The sequence below is a fragment of the Dioscorea cayenensis genome, chromosome 19, assembly GCF_009730915.1.
Source record: "Dioscorea cayenensis subsp. rotundata cultivar TDr96_F1 chromosome 19, TDr96_F1_v2_PseudoChromosome.rev07_lg8_w22 25.fasta, whole genome shotgun sequence".
In the NCBI taxonomy this organism is placed as follows: domain Eukaryota; kingdom Viridiplantae; phylum Streptophyta; class Magnoliopsida; order Dioscoreales; family Dioscoreaceae; genus Dioscorea; species Dioscorea cayenensis.
The window spans coordinates 27,689,738-27,709,628 of NC_052489.1; the positions used below are offsets into that span (position 1 = coordinate 27,689,738).

At 33.1% G+C, this 19,891-nt stretch overlaps 3 protein-coding genes across 7 annotated transcripts; 1 reads left to right on the forward strand and 2 right to left on the reverse strand.

The window, feature by feature from the left end:
- The first annotated feature begins 8,137 nt into the window (after positions 1–8,137).
- LOC120283359 (probable potassium transporter 11) lies at positions 8,138–13,140 on the forward strand. Its single transcript, XM_039290018.1, has 9 exons — positions 8,138–8,886; positions 9,150–9,375; positions 10,167–10,412; positions 10,811–10,861; positions 10,966–11,217; positions 11,303–11,355; positions 11,460–11,574; positions 11,658–11,912; positions 12,054–13,140. The coding sequence occupies exons 1-9, from the start codon at positions 8,767–8,769 to the stop codon at positions 13,097–13,099; spliced, it is 2,364 nt and encodes a 787-aa protein (XP_039145952.1). The 5' UTR covers positions 8,138–8,766; the 3' UTR covers positions 13,100–13,140.
- A 108-nt stretch (positions 13,141–13,248) lies between these two features.
- LOC120283360 (nuclear transcription factor Y subunit C-2-like) lies at positions 13,249–16,757 on the reverse strand. Of its 5 annotated transcripts, XM_039290022.1 has the most exons (3): positions 16,633–16,704; positions 15,726–15,910; positions 13,249–14,338 (listed from the first exon to the last, which is right to left on the reverse strand). In XM_039290022.1, the coding sequence occupies exon 3, from the start codon at positions 14,280–14,282 to the stop codon at positions 13,446–13,448; it is 837 nt and encodes a 278-aa protein (XP_039145956.1). In that variant the 5' UTR covers positions 14,283–14,338; positions 15,726–15,910; positions 16,633–16,704; the 3' UTR covers positions 13,249–13,445. The 5 variants fall into 5 exon arrangements, with proteins under 5 accessions (XP_039145956.1, XP_039145953.1, XP_039145955.1 ...); XM_039290019.1 differs by lacking the exon at positions 15,726–15,910 and having other exon boundaries at positions 16,633–16,757; XM_039290021.1 differs by lacking the exon at positions 15,726–15,910 and having other exon boundaries at positions 13,249–14,355; positions 16,633–16,702.
- A 1,729-nt stretch (positions 16,758–18,486) lies between these two features.
- On the reverse strand, positions 18,487–18,921 carry LOC120250525. Its single transcript, XM_039259344.1, has one exon. It carries the CDS (start codon positions 18,846–18,848, stop codon positions 18,495–18,497), a length of 354 nt encoding a protein of 117 aa, XP_039115278.1. The 5' UTR covers positions 18,849–18,921; the 3' UTR covers positions 18,487–18,494.
- Positions 18,922–19,891: the final 970 nt, after the last annotated feature.

The window sequence follows — 19,891 nt, forward strand, 5'->3', positions numbered from 1 at the left end:
GATGCCTTATAAATATTAAGGCTCAGATTATTATCAATAGGCACATTGTTATTAGCCTCAATAGTTTTGCTCAGGTTCCTTGCTTTCAAATGGAGCTTGATATCGAGGCTCCAGGATATATAATTGCTTCCTGAGATTTGAAGGGCCTCGAATTATCTTTTTGCGATATTTGTCATTTTCTCTTCAAAATAATAATATAGCAGGTAATTAGAATAGAGTGTATAGAATAAAACATAAATCATACACACTGTTCATGTATACGGTATTGTATATACATACAATACTATTCATGTACGGTACTATTCATATCATACTGTTCATATGCTGCAATTATTGCAGCATCGGAATGAAAAATTTGTTTAAAAGTGAGTATGAGTTAAGAGGAAGAAGAAGGAAAAATAAGGGAGAGAAGAAAGTAGGGGCCGATGGAGAAAAAGAGCCGACGGGGAAGATCGAAGGGGCCGGCGGAGAAGAAAAAAGGATCGGAGGTTCGCCGGTGAAATTTTACATGATTTTGTCAACGATTGCTGGGATCGGAGTTTCTCCATGGCAAACTTGGGGCAGATCATACCATAAGATTTGGATTTGATAGAAAAAGCTTATTGTAATATTAATATTATTGTTTTTCATGTTTATTTTAGATGTACTTGTATTATTAGCCTTAATGGTTTTAGTACTGTATGTTTTTTATATATGCTTCTAAGAAAAATATTATGTATGGTTGACTGAAATTATGTATTAAATAAAATGTATGGTTTGCTAGCAATATTATGCTTACCTGCCGAACCTCCCTTCATTCAGTGTTAAAAATAAATGCCATATATATATAACATATATATTAGATAAGGCAAAGAAAATTAAAGTCATATGAGCAAGTTCGTGCTGATAACGTGTTAAGAATATATATTATAAATGTAAAGATAGTAATAAGAATAGAGAGCCAGAAAATTTACCAAAAACCCAAAAAACCTTGTAAAATTGATCTCTTCTTCTTCTTCTTCTTCTTCTTCTTTTATTTCTCTCTTTTCTTTCTCTTCTCTATATCCAAAATTATACAAATGAGGGGGTATTTATAGGGTTACAAGAGTTGAATGAAGGGCAGGATCGATTTGATCCGACGGTCCAAAAATATCCCTGGTCGGTGAATAAGTAATAGATACCGGGCAGCTACAAGACTACATGGCGGCCTCACATGATGATATCTAGAAGTCGCCAGTAATGCCGGCTGATACAGTGATTTGCTATAGTAGGCATGCATTATAATATTTATTTATAACACTTTTTATATTTTTATAATTGTATTTTATAGACCCAACCGTAAAAAATCTAACTATTGAGACTTGGCCCAATATCATTTGGGCTTTCATCTTCTCGGTCCCAAAACATTCAATATTTCTAGTTTTCCATCAAATTCGCATTAATATACACACACGTTACGTAACATGAAAAATGAAAATCATACACATAAGATTGTAAAACCATTTTTTTAATAAAAAAAATTAATTCAAGTATATTTTTTATAAAATAGATAAATTATAATTTTAATAAAAATCCAAACCATACAAAACACAAATAAACACGGATAAATAAATTATATGAGGATCTTATGTCGACCGAGTAATATATCAACAACAGTCATATTCAAACACGGAATCTGAATTAGTACCCCAAATCTCAAACTCGAGCTGGTTATGAAAATGATATTACACACAAGTTGATAGATTAATATTCTCAAATGGTTTTATTCTACAAAATACCACTCATCACTCAACAACCATCTCAATACTTGCTTTCTCTCTCACACTCTAGAGTCTGAATCAAAGTTCAAGTTGTAGAGGAACACTTGGGGACCATAATTCCACTTGAGTCCTTTTCAAGGCCTCTGCACCACTAACAACTCTCTCTCACACACTAACTTGATAGAAAGGTTTTAGAGTTGGCATATTATAATTAAGATCTTGGCCATAAAGAATGATGTTTGGTTTTTATTAGGTGGTCCTATATTTATATTTTGAATTTTCAACTTCGTATGAATTTTTGGATAATATGTCATGTTTTTATTCCATCAACTATTGTTTAAATTTAAAAAAATAAAATATTAATTGATATATTTGGTTTAAAGATAAAACAGTAACTTTTTGTGGTGAAAAACATTGCATATGCATGCATGGAGTTGTGTTCAACTTTGTTATGATTGTTGTTCACGTTCTGAGTGTGTTCGTGTATGTACTTTCCTCAAATCTTGTTTTTATGCAATTCAGTGGCCATTAATTATTTCTCTCACGTGTTTTTATTTTGGTCTTAATAAATTAATTGTTATTTATATAGATTATAGTAGATATTTTTATAGGGAAAATAACCAATCCACTTTTTGACATTTACAAACTCATTTCAAGGTCCTTCTCACATTTGCAATAATTAATTGGTCATTGTTTTTAAATATCTCTTAATTTTATTTTATTTTTCTCATTTTACTTATTCTTCTTTGTTTTTTTACAATGTTTTTTTGTCATATTATTATTCACCTTCTTATTCTTTAATAAATATTTTCTATTCTGTATTGCTCTTATTTTTCCTCTTCTTTTTATTTTATGTCTGTTGTTGAATTTCATTAACAAGGCTTTATTTTTTAATTGAGTAAAACAACCTAGTGCATCTTGATGGATGGATTAAAACATCTAATTATACATTTAACTGAATAGGAAACGAAGGAATAAAAACTAATAAAGAAGAAGTATAAAGCAATTTTTTTTTTACAGATTTAAGATTATGAAAAGTGAAGATTTCAATATATATAATTAATTTTGTAAAAATATCTTGGTGGTTAATTATTTGTTTGAACATGTTGTTATTATTATTATTATTATTATTATTATTATTATTATTATTATTATTATTATTATTATTATTATTATTTTGACAAAGGCGATAAGGACTAAATCAAAAAACAAGAAAGTATGGAGATGCACCAGTTACAGTGGCTTGAATGCTCTCCTAGGGATAACCCTCCGCCATGCAACTCTGGAGAGAAGGATGAGAGTTATACCTCATACAGAAGAACTCCCATAGAGGATTTAGTCATAAGAGTTAAGAAGCTCTAACTCAAGACTTCTCAATCACATAATTATCGCTGGATTAACTCACGGATCCTAATAAGTTTAATTCTATTATGATTATTATCATTGGTTGTTTTTTATTGTCAATGTACTCCTTCATTTTTATATATAGTTTGCTTTGATTTTATTATAATCTTTATTTAGTTGAATTAATATTTAATACTGTACTTTTAGATTTGTCACAACATGCAAAATTAGCCTACTTTTCTTGTCAAATGGGCATCACATGCTAAGGTGGAACTTGTAAATATTATATATATATATATATATATACACATATATAAACATTCAAATTCATACAACCATAAAATGTACTTTTAGATTTATTATAATGTCTTGTGAATTTTAATATTTATGTTTTGCATAGAATGCCACATTCAATGTTTGCTCTAAAGGTGATAATTATTTAATTAAAAAAAAAATCATATAATGTGTGTGCCCATAAACTTAAAGCACAAAAGTTTAATGCTTGTTTACATTTTGTATGTTTGTATAATTTAAAAAATTATTATAAAAATAAAAAATTGCTAAGATATCCTCATAAAGTTATACTTACTTATTTACTCCTAAATAAATTATATACTTATTCTTATGTATCTCAATTAAAAAATATATTTAAATTTTATTAAAACTTATATTAATTCTCTCAATTTCTTAAATATAAATAAATTGGATAAATCATAATTTCCTCAATATAATTGAAGAGAGGGCAACAACCTGCAAGGATATTATCAAGTGGATAAAAATTTTGAATTATTTAAACAAATAATTTCTAATATGAATTTTTCTATATCCAATAAAACCCATGAAAAAAAAAGTATATTTTTTGTAGAGTATTTAGTACCTCGAATAACTTGGTTTAAATTCTCAAAAAATCAATGCAGCAAATACCAAAAAAAGAAACAAGAGAGAAGGGATAACTAATTAATACTACAACAGTTTAATTTTTTAATAAAAATTTTTAATTAATTTTTAAAAATTTATTATAAAGAAGATGTATAAATAATTTTTTTAAAAAAATAAATAAATATTATTTTTACGCTACACATGCAACCGTAATATATATATATATATAGTGTCATTCTTTTCAAAATTAGAATATGGTCCAGTCTCTCTCCCGGGAAGAATTTCAGATAAAGCTTTTTATAATTAAAGTTTTAATAAATAAATCATAATAAAGAATAACATGTGCGCTATATAAACTTCACATACATGAGTTTACGTGCAAAAAAATATATAAAAATAAGTTGCCAAAATAATAAATAAATAAATAAATAAAAAGTGATAATTATCCGGAGGAGAAGCAAGTGACGTTGAGAGACATCCACCGAACAAAATGGTGAAGAGAAAGAAAGCAAAGCTGGTGGCGCCGCCAATATATATTCAACGGTAGGTGTTCATTACACCCCATTTTTTTTTAATTTTAAAATAAATAGGACAAATTTTTTTATAAGAGATATATCAAATCAGACCAACCTACAATCTCATCTTTGTTCATTTATTTATTTATTTATTTATTTGTTTTCATAATTATTGTTATTATTCATGAAATGAATAGTATTTATATTTTTATATATATAATGCAAAAGTTTCAAAAGTTGATCTTATCTTGTTGGGGTTTTTTTTTTAATTAAAAGAATAATTAAATTAATATGATGTACTTTATAAATGACATAGATTGGTTTTTTGTTATATTAGACTAATTATGGTAATTTTTTTATATGAAATATTTTAATTTTTTTATGTATACACTACTGACGTGGCTTATTTCTTAGTCAAAAAATTAATAATAATAAGAGTAATTATATATTACTTTATTATGTCAATTTGATCTTAATATTAATAAAAAAATTCAAAATGAATACATGCAAAAAGATACTTGCAGTGGAAAATACGGATAAATATTCGTTTATATTTGAGTTTGACTAAATAACGATTATACTTTTTCAACAAATTTATTTAAAACTTGAGATTGAACTTGGTGTTAAAAAGTCTTTCTGTCATTGGTTAATATTAATATTTATTTAATTATTAGTATTTTCTGTCATTGGTTAATATTTATATTGTATCTAATCAATAGTTTTTTTTAATTATTTAATATTTTTCATTGTAATTCAAATTGATACAAAACCAAAAATCAACTGAACTTTTTCTCCAAACAAATAATTGGAGAAAAGTATAAAAATATGATTTTAGTTACAATGAAACAAAAACATGTATAAGTAGAGTGGTGAGTGTTTTAATTCTCGTTGGAGGAATTAACTTACGGGTGATGTCACAGCCTACACTTATGCGCTATATGCGTTTATCACCCTTTTCAATATATATATATATACATATATATATATATATATATATATAAGGTCATAAAAAATCATGATATAATTTATAGTAAATTTTAGGTATTGAAAGTTTGTAATCCGCTTCAAGGGTTTTTTTTTTCCAAAAGGTTCCATAAAAGAATAACAGACAATTAATATTAAAAAGTAATAATTATATTTTTTTAATATGTTTGAATTCTACACAAGTATATTAACAATAAAGTAAAGATTTTTTTTTAATTTACAAATTGCATCACTATTAAATTATCTCTAGGAAAAAATAAACGGGTAATGATGAGGATTCAAACTATGGCTAACTTATTAAAAAGCTCGCATCTTAATTATCAAACTATTTAATATAATTTATATAAATTAAATTTTTTTATATTTTTCAAACATGCAAATTTTCCTTACAATTTAAATCTTAAAAATTTGCTCTTATTCCTTTCTTGGTGGTACAAATTCTTTCATTATCTAATTAGTTAGGGCTTTTAGGTTGTTACTCATTTTCATTTACCTTTTTCTTCTTTTTCTCATGCAAGAATGGGTAATGGATTTCTATAATAAATTAAATATTAAAAAAATATAAGATGAACAAGAGAGAAATGGGCCACCATTAGTTAAAACATTAAATTCGCATAAAAGAAATCAATTCTCCGCCCCAAGAGATAAAAAAAAAGTCTTATTTTTGAGTGGTTATGGGTAAGAAGAGATTTGAACCGCTGATATTGTGGTTCGTAAGCACGTGCTCTAATCCTCTGAGCTATAGGCCCCGCTCCATTTTTATTGGATTTACTCTTGGGAATCTCTAAAAAAAATATTTCCTCTCCTCAACTATTTCGGATTAAGAAGATATAAAAGCGTAGAAAGAATAAGACTATAAAAATAGTGCGTTCTGAGGTGTGAAGTGGGAGAAAAAAGATGTCATAACTGGGGTTTTGAATAAGATGATCTTTGCATTTTTTTAAAAAAATTCAAATATCTTCTAGTGCATGATTAAGGTGTAAATAGGGCAATGTATGTATAATGATTTGTTTATATTGTAAGTAGAGTGCTTGTGGCTGAAAGTGAATGTTCGAATCTCAAGTCATATAAAATGAGAGCACATATACCATAAGATAGTAATGGCTATGCACACCCTAACAAGTGAGTTGTGCATATCTTGTTTAAAAAAATAAATACTATAAAGAAATGGTAAAATGTGATCATGTTGGTCATTGTAAATTTTAAAAAATTCATGTCAATTTGTAAATGTGGATAGAACTCAAGGGTTTCTTGTCAAATATATAATCCTCTTTATAATTTTTTTTTTCAACTTAATTTGATGATTACATATACATTTAAAAAATGAAGGAGACTTTACATGGCTTGGTCTTTTCAACAGTACGAAGTTGGTGTTTAGATTTGACATATGAACCAAAAACATGAACTCTCATTCCTTTTAGCTTTTCATTTACACCCATTCACTTAAATAGTTCATATATAATATAAAGATATTAAAGTGCAGATTTCCTAATTTGACCATACAACTAATCATCATCACTAATTAAATCCAAATCATGGTTCAATTTGGGTGGTTAAACAGAACAATACCACGTGATATATATATTATATTCAGATTGGCATAAATTAAAAAGGCCATGTTGTTGGTATAAATAGAATTTTATTAAAATGATTTTAATAATTAATTTGAACATCATTAAAAAATGTTATTAAATTTTTCGTTGGCATTAATTATTAAAAAAATGAAAATTGTACTTCTATAAATACGTACCTCTCTAGAAACTTGAAATTATGCATGTATATAGTCATAATTTTTCCTTATATATATATATACTTTTTCAAGTTTCAAAGGTGAGTTTTTCTACGTACATAAAAATTAAAATATTAAAAATCCACGGAAAAAAGTCAATGAGAAAAAAATAACTTTTTTTATAATATTATGTTAGACAAATAACCAATCCAATTATCCAAGAGAAAAAAATAAAAATAAAAATAAAAATAAGCAAATTATCGTTTTTCCAAAAATTTAATTAAATAATTTAATCGTAATAAATAAATTTTTTTATTTTACTGGTATGAATTAAATACAAATTTACTGATAAATTTCCACCAGAAAAAAGAAATATTAATAATTATAATGAAAAAAAGGTCACGTGTTAATACACGTCAGACAATAATGTCCTTTACTCAAAATCGAGGAAAAAGGACAGACTGACACGCAAGTTAAACCATTGAGCACTTTTTTTGCATATAGAACCCTACTAATATCTATAATCGGACAACCTATAAAATAAAATATAATAAACAAATTAAAAAATTGACAGCCGAGGATCATAATGCAAAAAAAAAAGAAAGAAAATGCGGAGCATATTCTACCAAGCAGAGATGCACAACATTAAAGTCTCACATTCACTGAATTAAAATACTGTAATAAATAACCTCTAACCAAGTTAAATTAATCTAACAGTTAACGATTGAATGAAGTCATGAATGGAAAGTTTTATTTTTTTATTTTTTGGGAAATACGACAAAATAAACGTGGAGTAAGATCAATATTTATAAATAAAAAATAAAAAATCTTACGGTAAAAATAAAAAAACCCATTTTTTTAATAAAAAAAACTTTTTTTTTTCTCTCTCTCTCTCTCTTTTTAGATGAGTGTCTGTTTCTTGGTTTTGTCCCTGTGAAGCCCACCATTAGAGAGAGAGAGAGAGAGAGAGAGAGGGAGGGAGAGGAGGAGAAGCCATCGCTCTCCATGGAAGTCCACATTAGCAAATAGCTACCTTGGGACCCGTCAGAGCTCTTGGTTTAGCCTTATCGCTTGCCTTCAACCTCCTCCACTCTCGCAACCATCCAAGCTCTCAGTTTTTTCTCTTTGGGGTTGATGCGGAGGAGAGCTAGAGGATTGAGCTTTTTGTTTTTGTTTTTGTTTTTGTCATTGGGAACTGAGTTCTGGATGTAGATGTGGTCTGGAAGTTGGTGGTTTTGTTATGGGGATCTGTTCTATGTTGGAAAGTTGAGAGCTTTTTGGTTTCTGGATCTTGGGTTTTTTGTTTTCTTTTTCGCATCTGTGTTTGAAGGAGAAATAGATAGCTTTGGCCATTAGGAAGTTGTTTTTGAGGTTGAGGTTGAGAAACAGAAAGGTTTTATTTGGGGGAGTTGAGGTATTTGTTCTGGAGATTGTTCTGTTTTTTGCTTTTCAGCATTGGCATTAGTTAGAGATTCTGGAATTGCGATCCTTTTAGGGATTTGGAGTTTCGGGAGGATTGGTTCTGTGTTTAATTTAGGTTTATTTGGGGGTTTGGAACTGCGAATTGGAGGCAGTGATGGCTTCGGCACCGATTGATGAGGAGAGCTGCAAAGGGAGTATGTGGGTGTTGGATCAGAAGCTTGATCAACCCATGGATGAGGAGGCCGGTCGTCTCAAGAACATGTACAGAGAGAGGGTATGATCCTTTTTTACTCTTTTTGAAAATTTTTTGCTTTTTTGTTAAAGACTTTGGATCAAAAAAGAAAGACCAGAGCTTGATTTTTACTTTTAGTTGTGAATTTTTTATTTGCTCATGGTACTATCACTATTTTTACTAATAGAAAATTGCAATCCTGATTTGATTCTTGATAGAATTGTTGAGGAACTGATAAGAAAGAAGATGAATTGGATGTTGTGTGATTGAGACATTATTTACCTGTTTAACTTCTTTTCATGCAGAAAGTTTCATATATGTTAATTTTGCGGCTAGCATTCCAGAGTCTTGGGGTGGTGTTCGGAGACTTGGGTACATCACCGTTGTATGTGTTCTATAATACATTTCCGCATGGGGTGGATGATAAGGAGGATGTTATTGGAGCTCTTTCTATGATTATATACACTCTTACTATGATTCCTCTCCTCAAATATGTGTTCATTGTGTTGCGAGCTAATGATAATGGACAAGGTAAGCAGTTCGTTTTGAAACCTTATTTCAAATATTTATGTGTGGTACAATTGTTTCCTTTTATATTGTTTCAAATTGAACAACTTGGTTGCACAAAATCCATGCTCTTGGTCAGCTTAAATAGAGATATGCACACATTGTCATTTTGCTTTCAGTAATGTAATTCTTTACATAAAAAAAAGGAACTGATCTCTCTACAGATGGCCCATCTTCCCATTTTGTCATGTGTTTTGGTATGTTTTGGAGTTTTTGTTATGATTGTTTGAACTGAAATCTTAAAAGATTTGTTCTTGCAAAAACCTTCACAACTCCAAGATTGAGCTGTATATTATCTTTTGCGGGAGCAGACTAGTCCTATCATAATCCAAAACTTTTGGTTTTCTTTGTAAGTTCTCACTGTTTTATTGTTCTGTTGCCATAAGAACAAGAGTAGTTACAACACACTGTTCTGCCTTATAAATTTTGATCCTAACAGAAACTATGACCATTGAATTTGTAGGTTTTATGCAGCTTAACCTCAATTCATAATATAGATGATTGAACACTGCATTGGATAAGATGAATGAATTTGATTCAAATATTGTTCTCTGAATAAGAAACTGGTGAGATGAGATCCTAGGTAGTCATCACTCATTATGTAGATGATGGATAAAATGAATGAATTTGATTCAACTTCTATCTAATAGTTTCTTGTAAAAATAATGTTATTTTTTTTAAGCTGTGAATATTATCTTTTCCTCGCCCATCCTTCTTGTTTAATGAGGAAAGGTATTCAACTCACATTGGTGTAGGTGGCACATTTGCACTTTACTCCCTACTATGCCGTCATGCAAAAGTCAATACCATTCCTAACCAGCATCGAACAGATGAAGAGCTCACTACATACAGTCGTGAGCCATATGACGAAAACTCACTTGCTGCAAAGATCAAGAGATGGATAGAGGCCCATTCATACAAGAAGAATGCCCTTCTTATTCTTGTCCTTATCGGCACATGCATGGCAATTGGGGATGGGATTCTCACTCCTGCTATATCAGGTTGTTTTCCCCTCTGCCTCCTTAAATGCTTACCTCTAGCTTGATGTCTCATTTGCCTCTGAGTGGTCATTCCAAAATTTTCTTCGTTTCTGACTTGGTGTCTCTTACTTCATGGAAGACAAAGGAGGATGACTCAGAATAGTTTATGTTAGTGTACCACCAGTTGCTATGTGGTAGTGCACATGGAAAAGAAATTACATGTTCATTATGCATGGCCCTATTATAATAATTTTGAGCATTGTCAATAATTTTATATATTGTACCTACCTTGTAAGATAAGAGAAATTGCTTTCTTTTCTAATACCATCTTTCCCACTGGCTATTCCATTAAATATCTAGATCGGAAGTGTTCTAATTTCTCCTTTGGTATCCTGACATGAATTATCATATTCTGACAGTTCTATCAGCGTCAGGTGGGATTAGAGTGGATCACCCTCAAATGAGTAATGGTATTTCTCTTAACATCTTGAAACCAATGATGTTGTTACTTTTCTTTTACGTTTTAAATTATAATGTGAAGCACCTAATTTTTTTTTTTCCTTCAACTTTATAGATGTGGTTATAGTTGTTGCTGTGGTAATACTGGTTGGATTATTTAGCTTGCAACATTATGGAACGGATAAAGTAGGATGGCTTTTTGCTCCTGTTGTTCTTCTCTGGTTTATACTAATAGGATCCATTGGTGCTCTGAACATATGGAGGTATGATAGTTCCGTTCTCAAGGCTTACTCTCCAGTCTTTATATACCGATATCTCAAAAAAGGACATTGGGCTTCCCTTGGAGGAATTATGCTTAGCATCACAGGCAAGCTTTTATCAAATAAATGTGTTTTATTTTATAAATAATAAGAGATCTCTAAAATGTTCTTTTCTGAAATTTGCGTTTGCAGGGACAGAAGCATTATTTGCAGATCTGTGTCATTTCCCCGTCTTAGCTGTTCAGGTGACCATGCAATAGCCATGAAGCATCCCTTCTTTTTTTTCTTTTTTTTTTTTTTAAGTCATTACCACTTACTTAATTGTCTTATATTTTCTATCAATGTGAAGATCGCATTTACTAGTATTGTCTTCCCCTGCCTTCTTTTGGCATATACCGGGCAAGCTGCTTACATTTTGGATAACCAAGGGCATGTGTTTGATGCTTTCTACCGTTCCATTCCTCGTAAGTTCTTGCTCTTCAAGCAGGTTTTCATATGTGTTTCTTTCTGTAAGCGCCAGTAGTCACCCTTGTTTTTTGTGTTGTAGATGCTGTCTACTGGCCGGTTTTTATTATTGCCACATTGGCAGCTATAATTGCTAGTCAAGCTACCATATCTGCAACATTTTCAATAATAAAACAGGCGCTGGCACTTGGTTGTTTTCCTCGGGTGAATGTTGTTCACACATCAAAGAAATTTCTTGGTCAGATATATATTCCAGACATCAATTGGATTCTCATGATACTCTGCATTGCTGTTACTGCCGGATTCAAAAACCAGAGTCAAATCGGAAATGCATATGGTGAATTTACATTAACTATTACATTGTACACTATTGATGCTCTTACTTATCTTATTTCTGTTTAACTTGCATCATGTCAATCATTACACAACCTGAATGGTTAACTCCCTCTTTCATTCATCTCTGAAAATTTATCAACAGGAACTGCGGTGGTGATAGTCATGCTAGTGACAACACTGCTGATGATACCTATAATGCTGTTAGTATGGAGGAGCCACTGGTTACTTGTCGTTATCTTTACTGCCTTATCTCTGTTTGTGGAGCTGACATATTTCTCGGCCGTGCTCTTCAAGGTAGATCAAGGTGGCTGGGTTCCTCTTGTCATTGCTGGCACCTTCCTGATTATCATGTATGTGTGGCACTATGGTACTGTGAAGCGCTATGAGTTTGAGATGCACAGCAAAGTCTCAATGGCCTGGATCCTCGGCCTTGGCCCCAGCCTTGGCCTGGTTCGGGTGCCTGGTATAGGTTTTGTATATACTGAACTGGCTTCTGGTGTACCCCACATCTTCTCGCATTTCATCACCAACCTCCCCGCCATCCACTCTGTTGTTGTCTTTGTGTGTGTGAAGTACCTTCCGGTTTATACTGTTCCTGTGGATGAAAGGTTTCTAGTGAAAAGGATTGGACCGAAAAATTTCCATATGTTCCGTTGCGTTGCAAGGTATGGGTACAAAGACCTTCATAAGAAAGATGAGGACTTTGAGAAGATGCTCTTTGACAGTCTCTTGCTTTTTGTCCGATTGGAAACAATGATGGATGGGTACACTGATTCGGAAGAGTATAGTCTCGGTGGACAACAGACTGAGAGATCCATTGATTTGCTTCTGACCGACAATGGTGATTCACTTTCATCGGTCCCGGAAGACTACACAAACCAATCCACCTGTGATTCTATTGTGCCTGTGAAGGTTCTCGGAAGAGGACAAAGTCTGGTAAGGTCATCTGGGCAGACAAGCCAGAGCACTGGGGATGAATTGGAGTTCTTGAACAGGTGCAAGGAAGCTGGGGTGGTGCACATACTTGGGAACACCATTGTAAGGGCAAGAAGAGACTCTACTTTGATTAAAAGGATTGCAGTTGATTACATTTATGCATTTCTCAGAAGAATTTGTAGGGAGAACAGTGTGATTTTCCATCTCCCTCATGAGAGTTTGCTGAATGTGGGTCAAATTTTCTATGTATAGTCCCATTCAATCAATAAGACATTTTCATGTGTTTCTCTGCATTGTTTCTTCTCATTAATCAAGTTAGTCATCTTTTCTAACCACTGCTGAATTGCATAATTATGAAAATGCATGGTGAAACAGAACAACTTTACAAAGTTTTTAGACACTAGTTCTAACACCTGATTCTTTATCTAGAGAGCTACCAAATTTGTCTCTAATGTTCACACCGGCATGACACATACATAACCTGGTCCTGTATACACTTGAAAACAGATGATTTTACATTAGAACTAGAAGGACATCTCCCATGGAGACTGGAAACAGTAAGAGCTGTGGCTCTTATCATGTTCGCTGCTGCAGATGATCATGCATCCGGTTGATGCTGAGGTTGGGCTGATTGCTGATGCGGGAAGGACTGCACCAGTGCCGGCTGCCACATGTAAGCCATAGGACGGGCTGGCGGTTGCGCTGCATACATTGGTGCAGTTGTTTGATCAACCGGCTTCCCCATGATCATTCCCGGCACTGCCATCTGATGCTGAGCAGGAACATAGTAATACGGGAGAGGATCAGCAGGTGCACCAACAGCAGGCAAAGTGGCCCTCGGGATCCCTAGCCCATCATCTTTCAATTCATCTCTTGGAACTATGTCAACTAAGAAATCAAATATGTCAGTCCTGGTTATTGCAGCAGCTATATCATTCTTTTGAAGGGTTCTCCTCTTGTTCTCCTCAGTGTGGATCCACGACCTTAGTGTCAACTCCAATATGAACATCTCACAGGCCTTTGCAAAGACTACAGGGGCCTCAGCTGAGATCATTCTAACATCCTCATCGGCCTTCATTATTTTCTTTATTCGGGCAAGCGGTAGGCTGTGGTTCTTGAAGTCATTAGTTTGTTCGATCTCTAGGATCTGATTGGCCCAGAAGGCTTGAAGTTGCTGTTGTTGCTGCTGCTGCTGCTGGTGATGGAATTGCTGAATCTGCTGAAGTGCAAGCTGGTGCTGGTTCGAGAGATGAGATGGGGAAGTGGGAAAGGCTGTGGCGGGTTGTGTGGGAGGAGAGAGAGCTCCGATTGCAGTAGGGGCTCCAGCGGAAACCATTGCAGCAGTTTGATAGGGAGGGGCAGCAACATAAGCTATTTGGGCAGCACTAGATGCAATGCCCACCACAGGCTGAGACGATGGCAGAGACTGCTCCATGGTAGCTGGGTCTTCACAGCCTCTTTTCTACTTCTGGTATGGATCTCACATGATCACTGGGCAAAGCATGGAGCTGATCAGAATTATGCAAAACAGCAGTTATAAAAGATCACAAAACAATTTAGCCCTGAAAAAAGTGATCTCAAAACTTTACATGATGCTTACTAATATAGCAAAAATTTGTTTTGGGTCAGATTACTAATATAGCAAAGTTGACAAACAGGTGGATTTCATAAGTATGCGGCAGAGATTACCAGTCACTGAGCTGTCAATTACATAATCTAACAGCTATTTTAACCATTGCTCACATTTGTTGATGTCTTATAATTTGTTATGGACAACATGAAACTATAGATAACAGGATTATAAATTATACAATTATGAATGATACATGAGACCATCTAATAAAAAAACCTTAATCTAAAATATCTACAATCTAATGCAAGCATCAAACTTGGCCCTAATATCTTTCTGATTTTGTTCCTTGGTTTAAATACCTGACAGATGGTAAACCATTTTTAACCCCGGTGTTCTAATTACTGAAACAACAGCATAGATGATTTCAGGCCTTCAAAATCAACCCAAAGCACAAGTTGAACAAGTTCAGAATCCATTCTCCTTGATACTTTTACTAGATTAATCAACTTTGCATACAAGAATAGTAAGAAAAAATAGTGAATCCCATGCAGCTCTTACACCATGTAAGAACTCTCTTCTAGCAGAAACATGGTTACCGCATATTAGGATCCCTCACGCATACAAGCAAAGATTTAGATCAAGAATTCAACAAGCTCTCAAGTTTTAGAGAGCCAAGTTCTGCATTATTATCAACATATCCAATTAGCTCTCAATTGTCAGTTTCCTCAACCAAGATACTTCCAATATGAAGGTTTGTTGTAGGAATTTTCAGAATAAGGTTCCTCAGATAGTGGTCAAAGACAATCTAACTTCACCAAAGGCAGATCAAATTCCAGAATAGACACGTAACAGGGGAGTTGGAAAGGCGCTACATGATTTTACAGGTGTTTCTGAGGCAGCTCTCTGGTTCACCAAGAGGCATTACTTTCCGTCAAAATCAAAACGCCAGAAGAAATCGACATTACCTTACATGTATAGACATAAGACTTGACAATTATTTGTTCTGATTTGTCTTGCAACAAAATCAGTTGACACCAAACTTTGGTAGATCAACCCAACCAAAAAACATCTAAGTCAAATCATTATATAAGGGATGTGATTAGTTTTTTGAATTGTAGTTCAGGGAAAAAAAGTTTTAAATGTAAATTTAATTTATCTCAGTGTTGTTCAAAAAATAATTGTGGACACATAATAACACTCCAAGATCGAGAAATTGCAGATACGAGGTAAATGACAAGCAACCATTAAGTAGCCTTCTAACGTTATAATGTAGGCATAGACAAAAGCAATTAATATAATGCATACACCACATTCATCACACGTGCCAACTTCAAATTGAGAATTCTTTGAATCAAGCATCCACCATAAGTCTCTTGACATCATCCTATTTCATCAATAGATGTCTTGATACGCAGATGTCTTCAACAAAATCCTCAACCAATAACTCCAATACTACCTTTGTCAGGAACCATCTCGCAGCTAAAACTCAACTGCCATTTCAAAATATTATTTAACCATTCACGCAATCTACCATGATTTTGTCCTTCAACAAAAACATCATAAAACACTGCTTCTTCTATCCAGATTTTTCTTTCAGTCATCAAAAAAATTCTCAGAAAATGAACTCAGAAAAAGCATCATTCCAAAGTAAACACGTGCTTTAAATTCTTCTTCCTAATTACCATCAGCTTTGAACAATTCAAACAAAATCTCAACCTTGCAACGACAAGATTAAGGTTTTAACTTCTCAAGAATGAACATAGAAACTTGTTTAATAGCATTTTAACCAATTTCACAGAATAAACATAGTTTTTCTTATAAAAAAACCTAGAAAATTTCTTGATCATAAACAAATAACAACCATCTCATCTTGAACTAGAAAATAAACCAAACACTCTCCAAGAACCCGATCTCACAGACTAAGCATTAACCACTCACGAGTTATAACACAACATTCTCTGGCTCTGACCAATGAATCAAAACTACAACTTTACTTCAAAAAACTGATTTAAATCTTGATTCGAAGGCAAAAAAAGGCATCAAACGAAGAGCAATCACTACAGTGACAACCACTGTTTATAAGATTGAATCTTTCCCATGTGAAATCTTAAAAGAGCGATTGAAAGAAAACAAAACCTGATAAAAACTCTTGGAATTGCTCAACAAAAACCTCCATAAATCGAAGGGACAAAAGGAGGGAAATTTGATATACCTGGGGGAGTGGAGAGCATGGAAACCCTAGAAGGAGCGCGAATGAGCGGAGGGAAAGGACCCGCGAGAGTGAAGGGCGAAGTGGAATCCGGTGCGAAGAGGGCCACGTGTCCGACTTGTATCTACGCCGTGTCGACACGTGGCATATTCCCATTAGCCCACTGCCTTTTAACGCTCCCGCCCCGCGCGGGCAAGCGGACGTGGTTGTCAAATTGGAGAAGTGTGAGGGGTTTTCAGTAAAAAATGAAACCAAAATTAGTTATTTATATAGTACATCATAAATCACATTTATTTATTTATTTATTCATATAGTCAATCTAAACTAGAAATTACTCCTTTTAGTTTTTTTACTTGTCCATTATACCCAATTTACATAGATTAAGAAAAATCAATTGAAGTTATTTAGCAATCTAAATATTATAAAAAATTATATTAACTTTTCAAAATAATTTTTATTTAAAATATGTTTTAAAAAATGTGTAGTTGAATAAAATTTATTAAAATTTTTTAAAATATATTAAATATAAAGGATAAAATTTTAAAAAAATAATATTTAATATTTTACAAATTGTTTAAATAAATAAATTTTAAAAAAACCTCTAAAATGAGATAAATAAAAGGAACCAGAGTAAGTAAATCACATTTATTTTCTCTTCATCAATCATGGGAATGCCGGAATGCCATTAGATAAAGTGATTTTTTTATAAAATTTTTAAATTATTTTTTAACCACAGGAATATGCAATTAAATATGTTTATGTGGGGGTATTACTAATTGTTCATTTCTACAAGGGTGTGCATGTAATTTTGATGAAAAAAAGTGGGAAACGAGGTGTGGTCGAGTGACCAATAGCAATAGAGTTGAATGGGAAACGTGGAAGCCATAACTAGTGATCCAATTGAGATTGGTTTTCAAGCTTTGGCTCTTCAATGCAATGGAGTTTAAGAGGTTCCAAAGGTTGTCTGCTCTTCAGATTCTTCAATGGTGTACAGTTTCTTGAATTAATTTATTTTAATTCATTGGGAGATTCTCATGATTCATTAAAGTTTTGGGTTGTTGTTGTTGTTGTTGTTAATGGTGTGGATTTGGAGTTAGCACTAAAGTTTAGAAACAATTTCATAATCTACATGAGATCATCTACAAAGTTTAAGGTTATTGTTGATCATGAAATTAAACAACTATTAGAAAACCAATCACATTACCAACTTTGCCAAAATAAAAATCGATTAAATTGTATTCCATTGCATTGTTTATGGGTAATTCAAATGTTTTGGGTTGACTGATAAGAAAATGATATTTATAACTTTATTATTTCTTTGATGACTTAAATATAAATATAAATGTTTCAGACTTGAAGCTACAGTTGCAGTTGGATTAGATTTGCAAGTGTGATGCACATCCCAAGGCCCACGCTCATCTTTCTTTGCTTTCACATGGTTTCTTTCAGTGGAGTGGAGAATCTGCTACACTTTTCTTATTTGGACTGTTGCAGTTACAGGACAAATCACATGGCTTTTTCATATTCTCAAACATTCACCCTTTTCTGTTCTTATTCAATATTCACCATGAATGATCTGCCAATCAATGCAATGGATTGATGAAAAGAAGCAAATGGAAAAGAAATTCCATTTGTTCATCCTTCTTCCTTTCTTTTCCTATATATTCCCTAAATCCAAACATGGTATTTACCCTCCAAAATGGGAAAAAGATTTATTTAAAAAGATTCCTCTTGTTTAGATATAAATGAAAGCAGAACTAAGAAAAATCACTATGGATCAGTACATAGATGATGGATTTGGACATGTGTTCTAGAAGATTTACTTCAAGAAAAGATGGTGTCTGCACTGACAACAACAACAGGTCCTAATGACTTGAAGATGCCTCTCTCTGCAAGCTTGAAGAAGCCATGGCAAACCTAGATGAGAAAGTATGGCAAAAAAGAGCAGGATCATCATCAGAAGCACATCCAAATCCATTCCTATCAAAGTTTCTAGCATAACTCAAAGGGTCATATTGGCAGTGGAATGTAGGAGTCCTAGAGGTCATGCAGAGCATTTTGCTTCTCTTCTTCAGCTTCCTTACAAACCTCTCAATGCCGGAGCAGCTCGGTGAGCCTCCCCGGCGCAACACGGCGCCATGGGACACCTCCGGCCGTCTGCTGTCTGAAATGGTGGTTGAACCCCTTTTCTGGCACCATGAGATAACTGTGCAGGCCATCTCCTTCCTCTCTCTAGCAGTAGCAAGCAAGCTTCCTATCTACTTTTGTTGTGCAGAGACAGAGAGACCTAAGCTTTATATAATGCATGTCATGCATCTGTTAGAAACTAATCTAAATTAATCAAATACCAAACTTAAAACCAAAGCTATGTTAATTAAACCTCTCTTTGGTTCAAATGTGCCTGATATTTTCTAAAATAATGCTTGTTAACAAAGAGTATTTAATTTTGATCAAGCTCCAAAGCAGTACCACACCATGTGCAATGGATAAAGTAGTGAATGGTTTGCCAACCAATCAGATGCAGAGTTACTACCAGTAAACAAATGAAGCAATTTATTTCTCTTTAGATCAGAAGCTAACACATAGTCCAATGCAAGGACTCAAGAGGCTTAATTAACTTTTATGGTGATTAACAACTAGAATTTGTAAGGTGATATTAGCCTCAAAGATGCATTGAACTGGTAGGGGAGCTAGAAACTTGAATAACCCATGTTAGGTCTCATCACAAGCTATTATTTAGTCTTTCCCAGCTACCGCAATTATAGACTGTTGTTTTGTTGTGTTTGGCTTAAACATTCCAACTCTTCCTTTTATTTCCATTTCATAATTTTCAACTTAATAAGTCCTAATCCTTCCCGGAAAGAATTTGATCATACTATCTAATCATTCGATCTATACTAACTGGCATGTCAAGATTGTCCCTACAACAACTTAGACTTGTTTAATTAGAACACCACCACCACATATAGGTTCCATTTTAAAATATCCTTTTAAAGTAATATATATAGTAACCTAATAAAATGTATTCTTAAAGAAAAGGTCCCATAAAGTTGCTGGAGGACACAGAAATTTCACATGGATGAAGAGTGCTAGTCAACAGATGACCGGTCATGGAAGTGCACCAGCGAACAACAAGGCCAATTAAGGCTTCAAATGTTTTATGTCCAAGACCTCTGACATGCTGTGTGTGTGTGCCCCCCCCAAACTTGGTATTAAATCTCTATCCGCCACTCTATGATCTTATCTCTTCCAGATTTGAAAG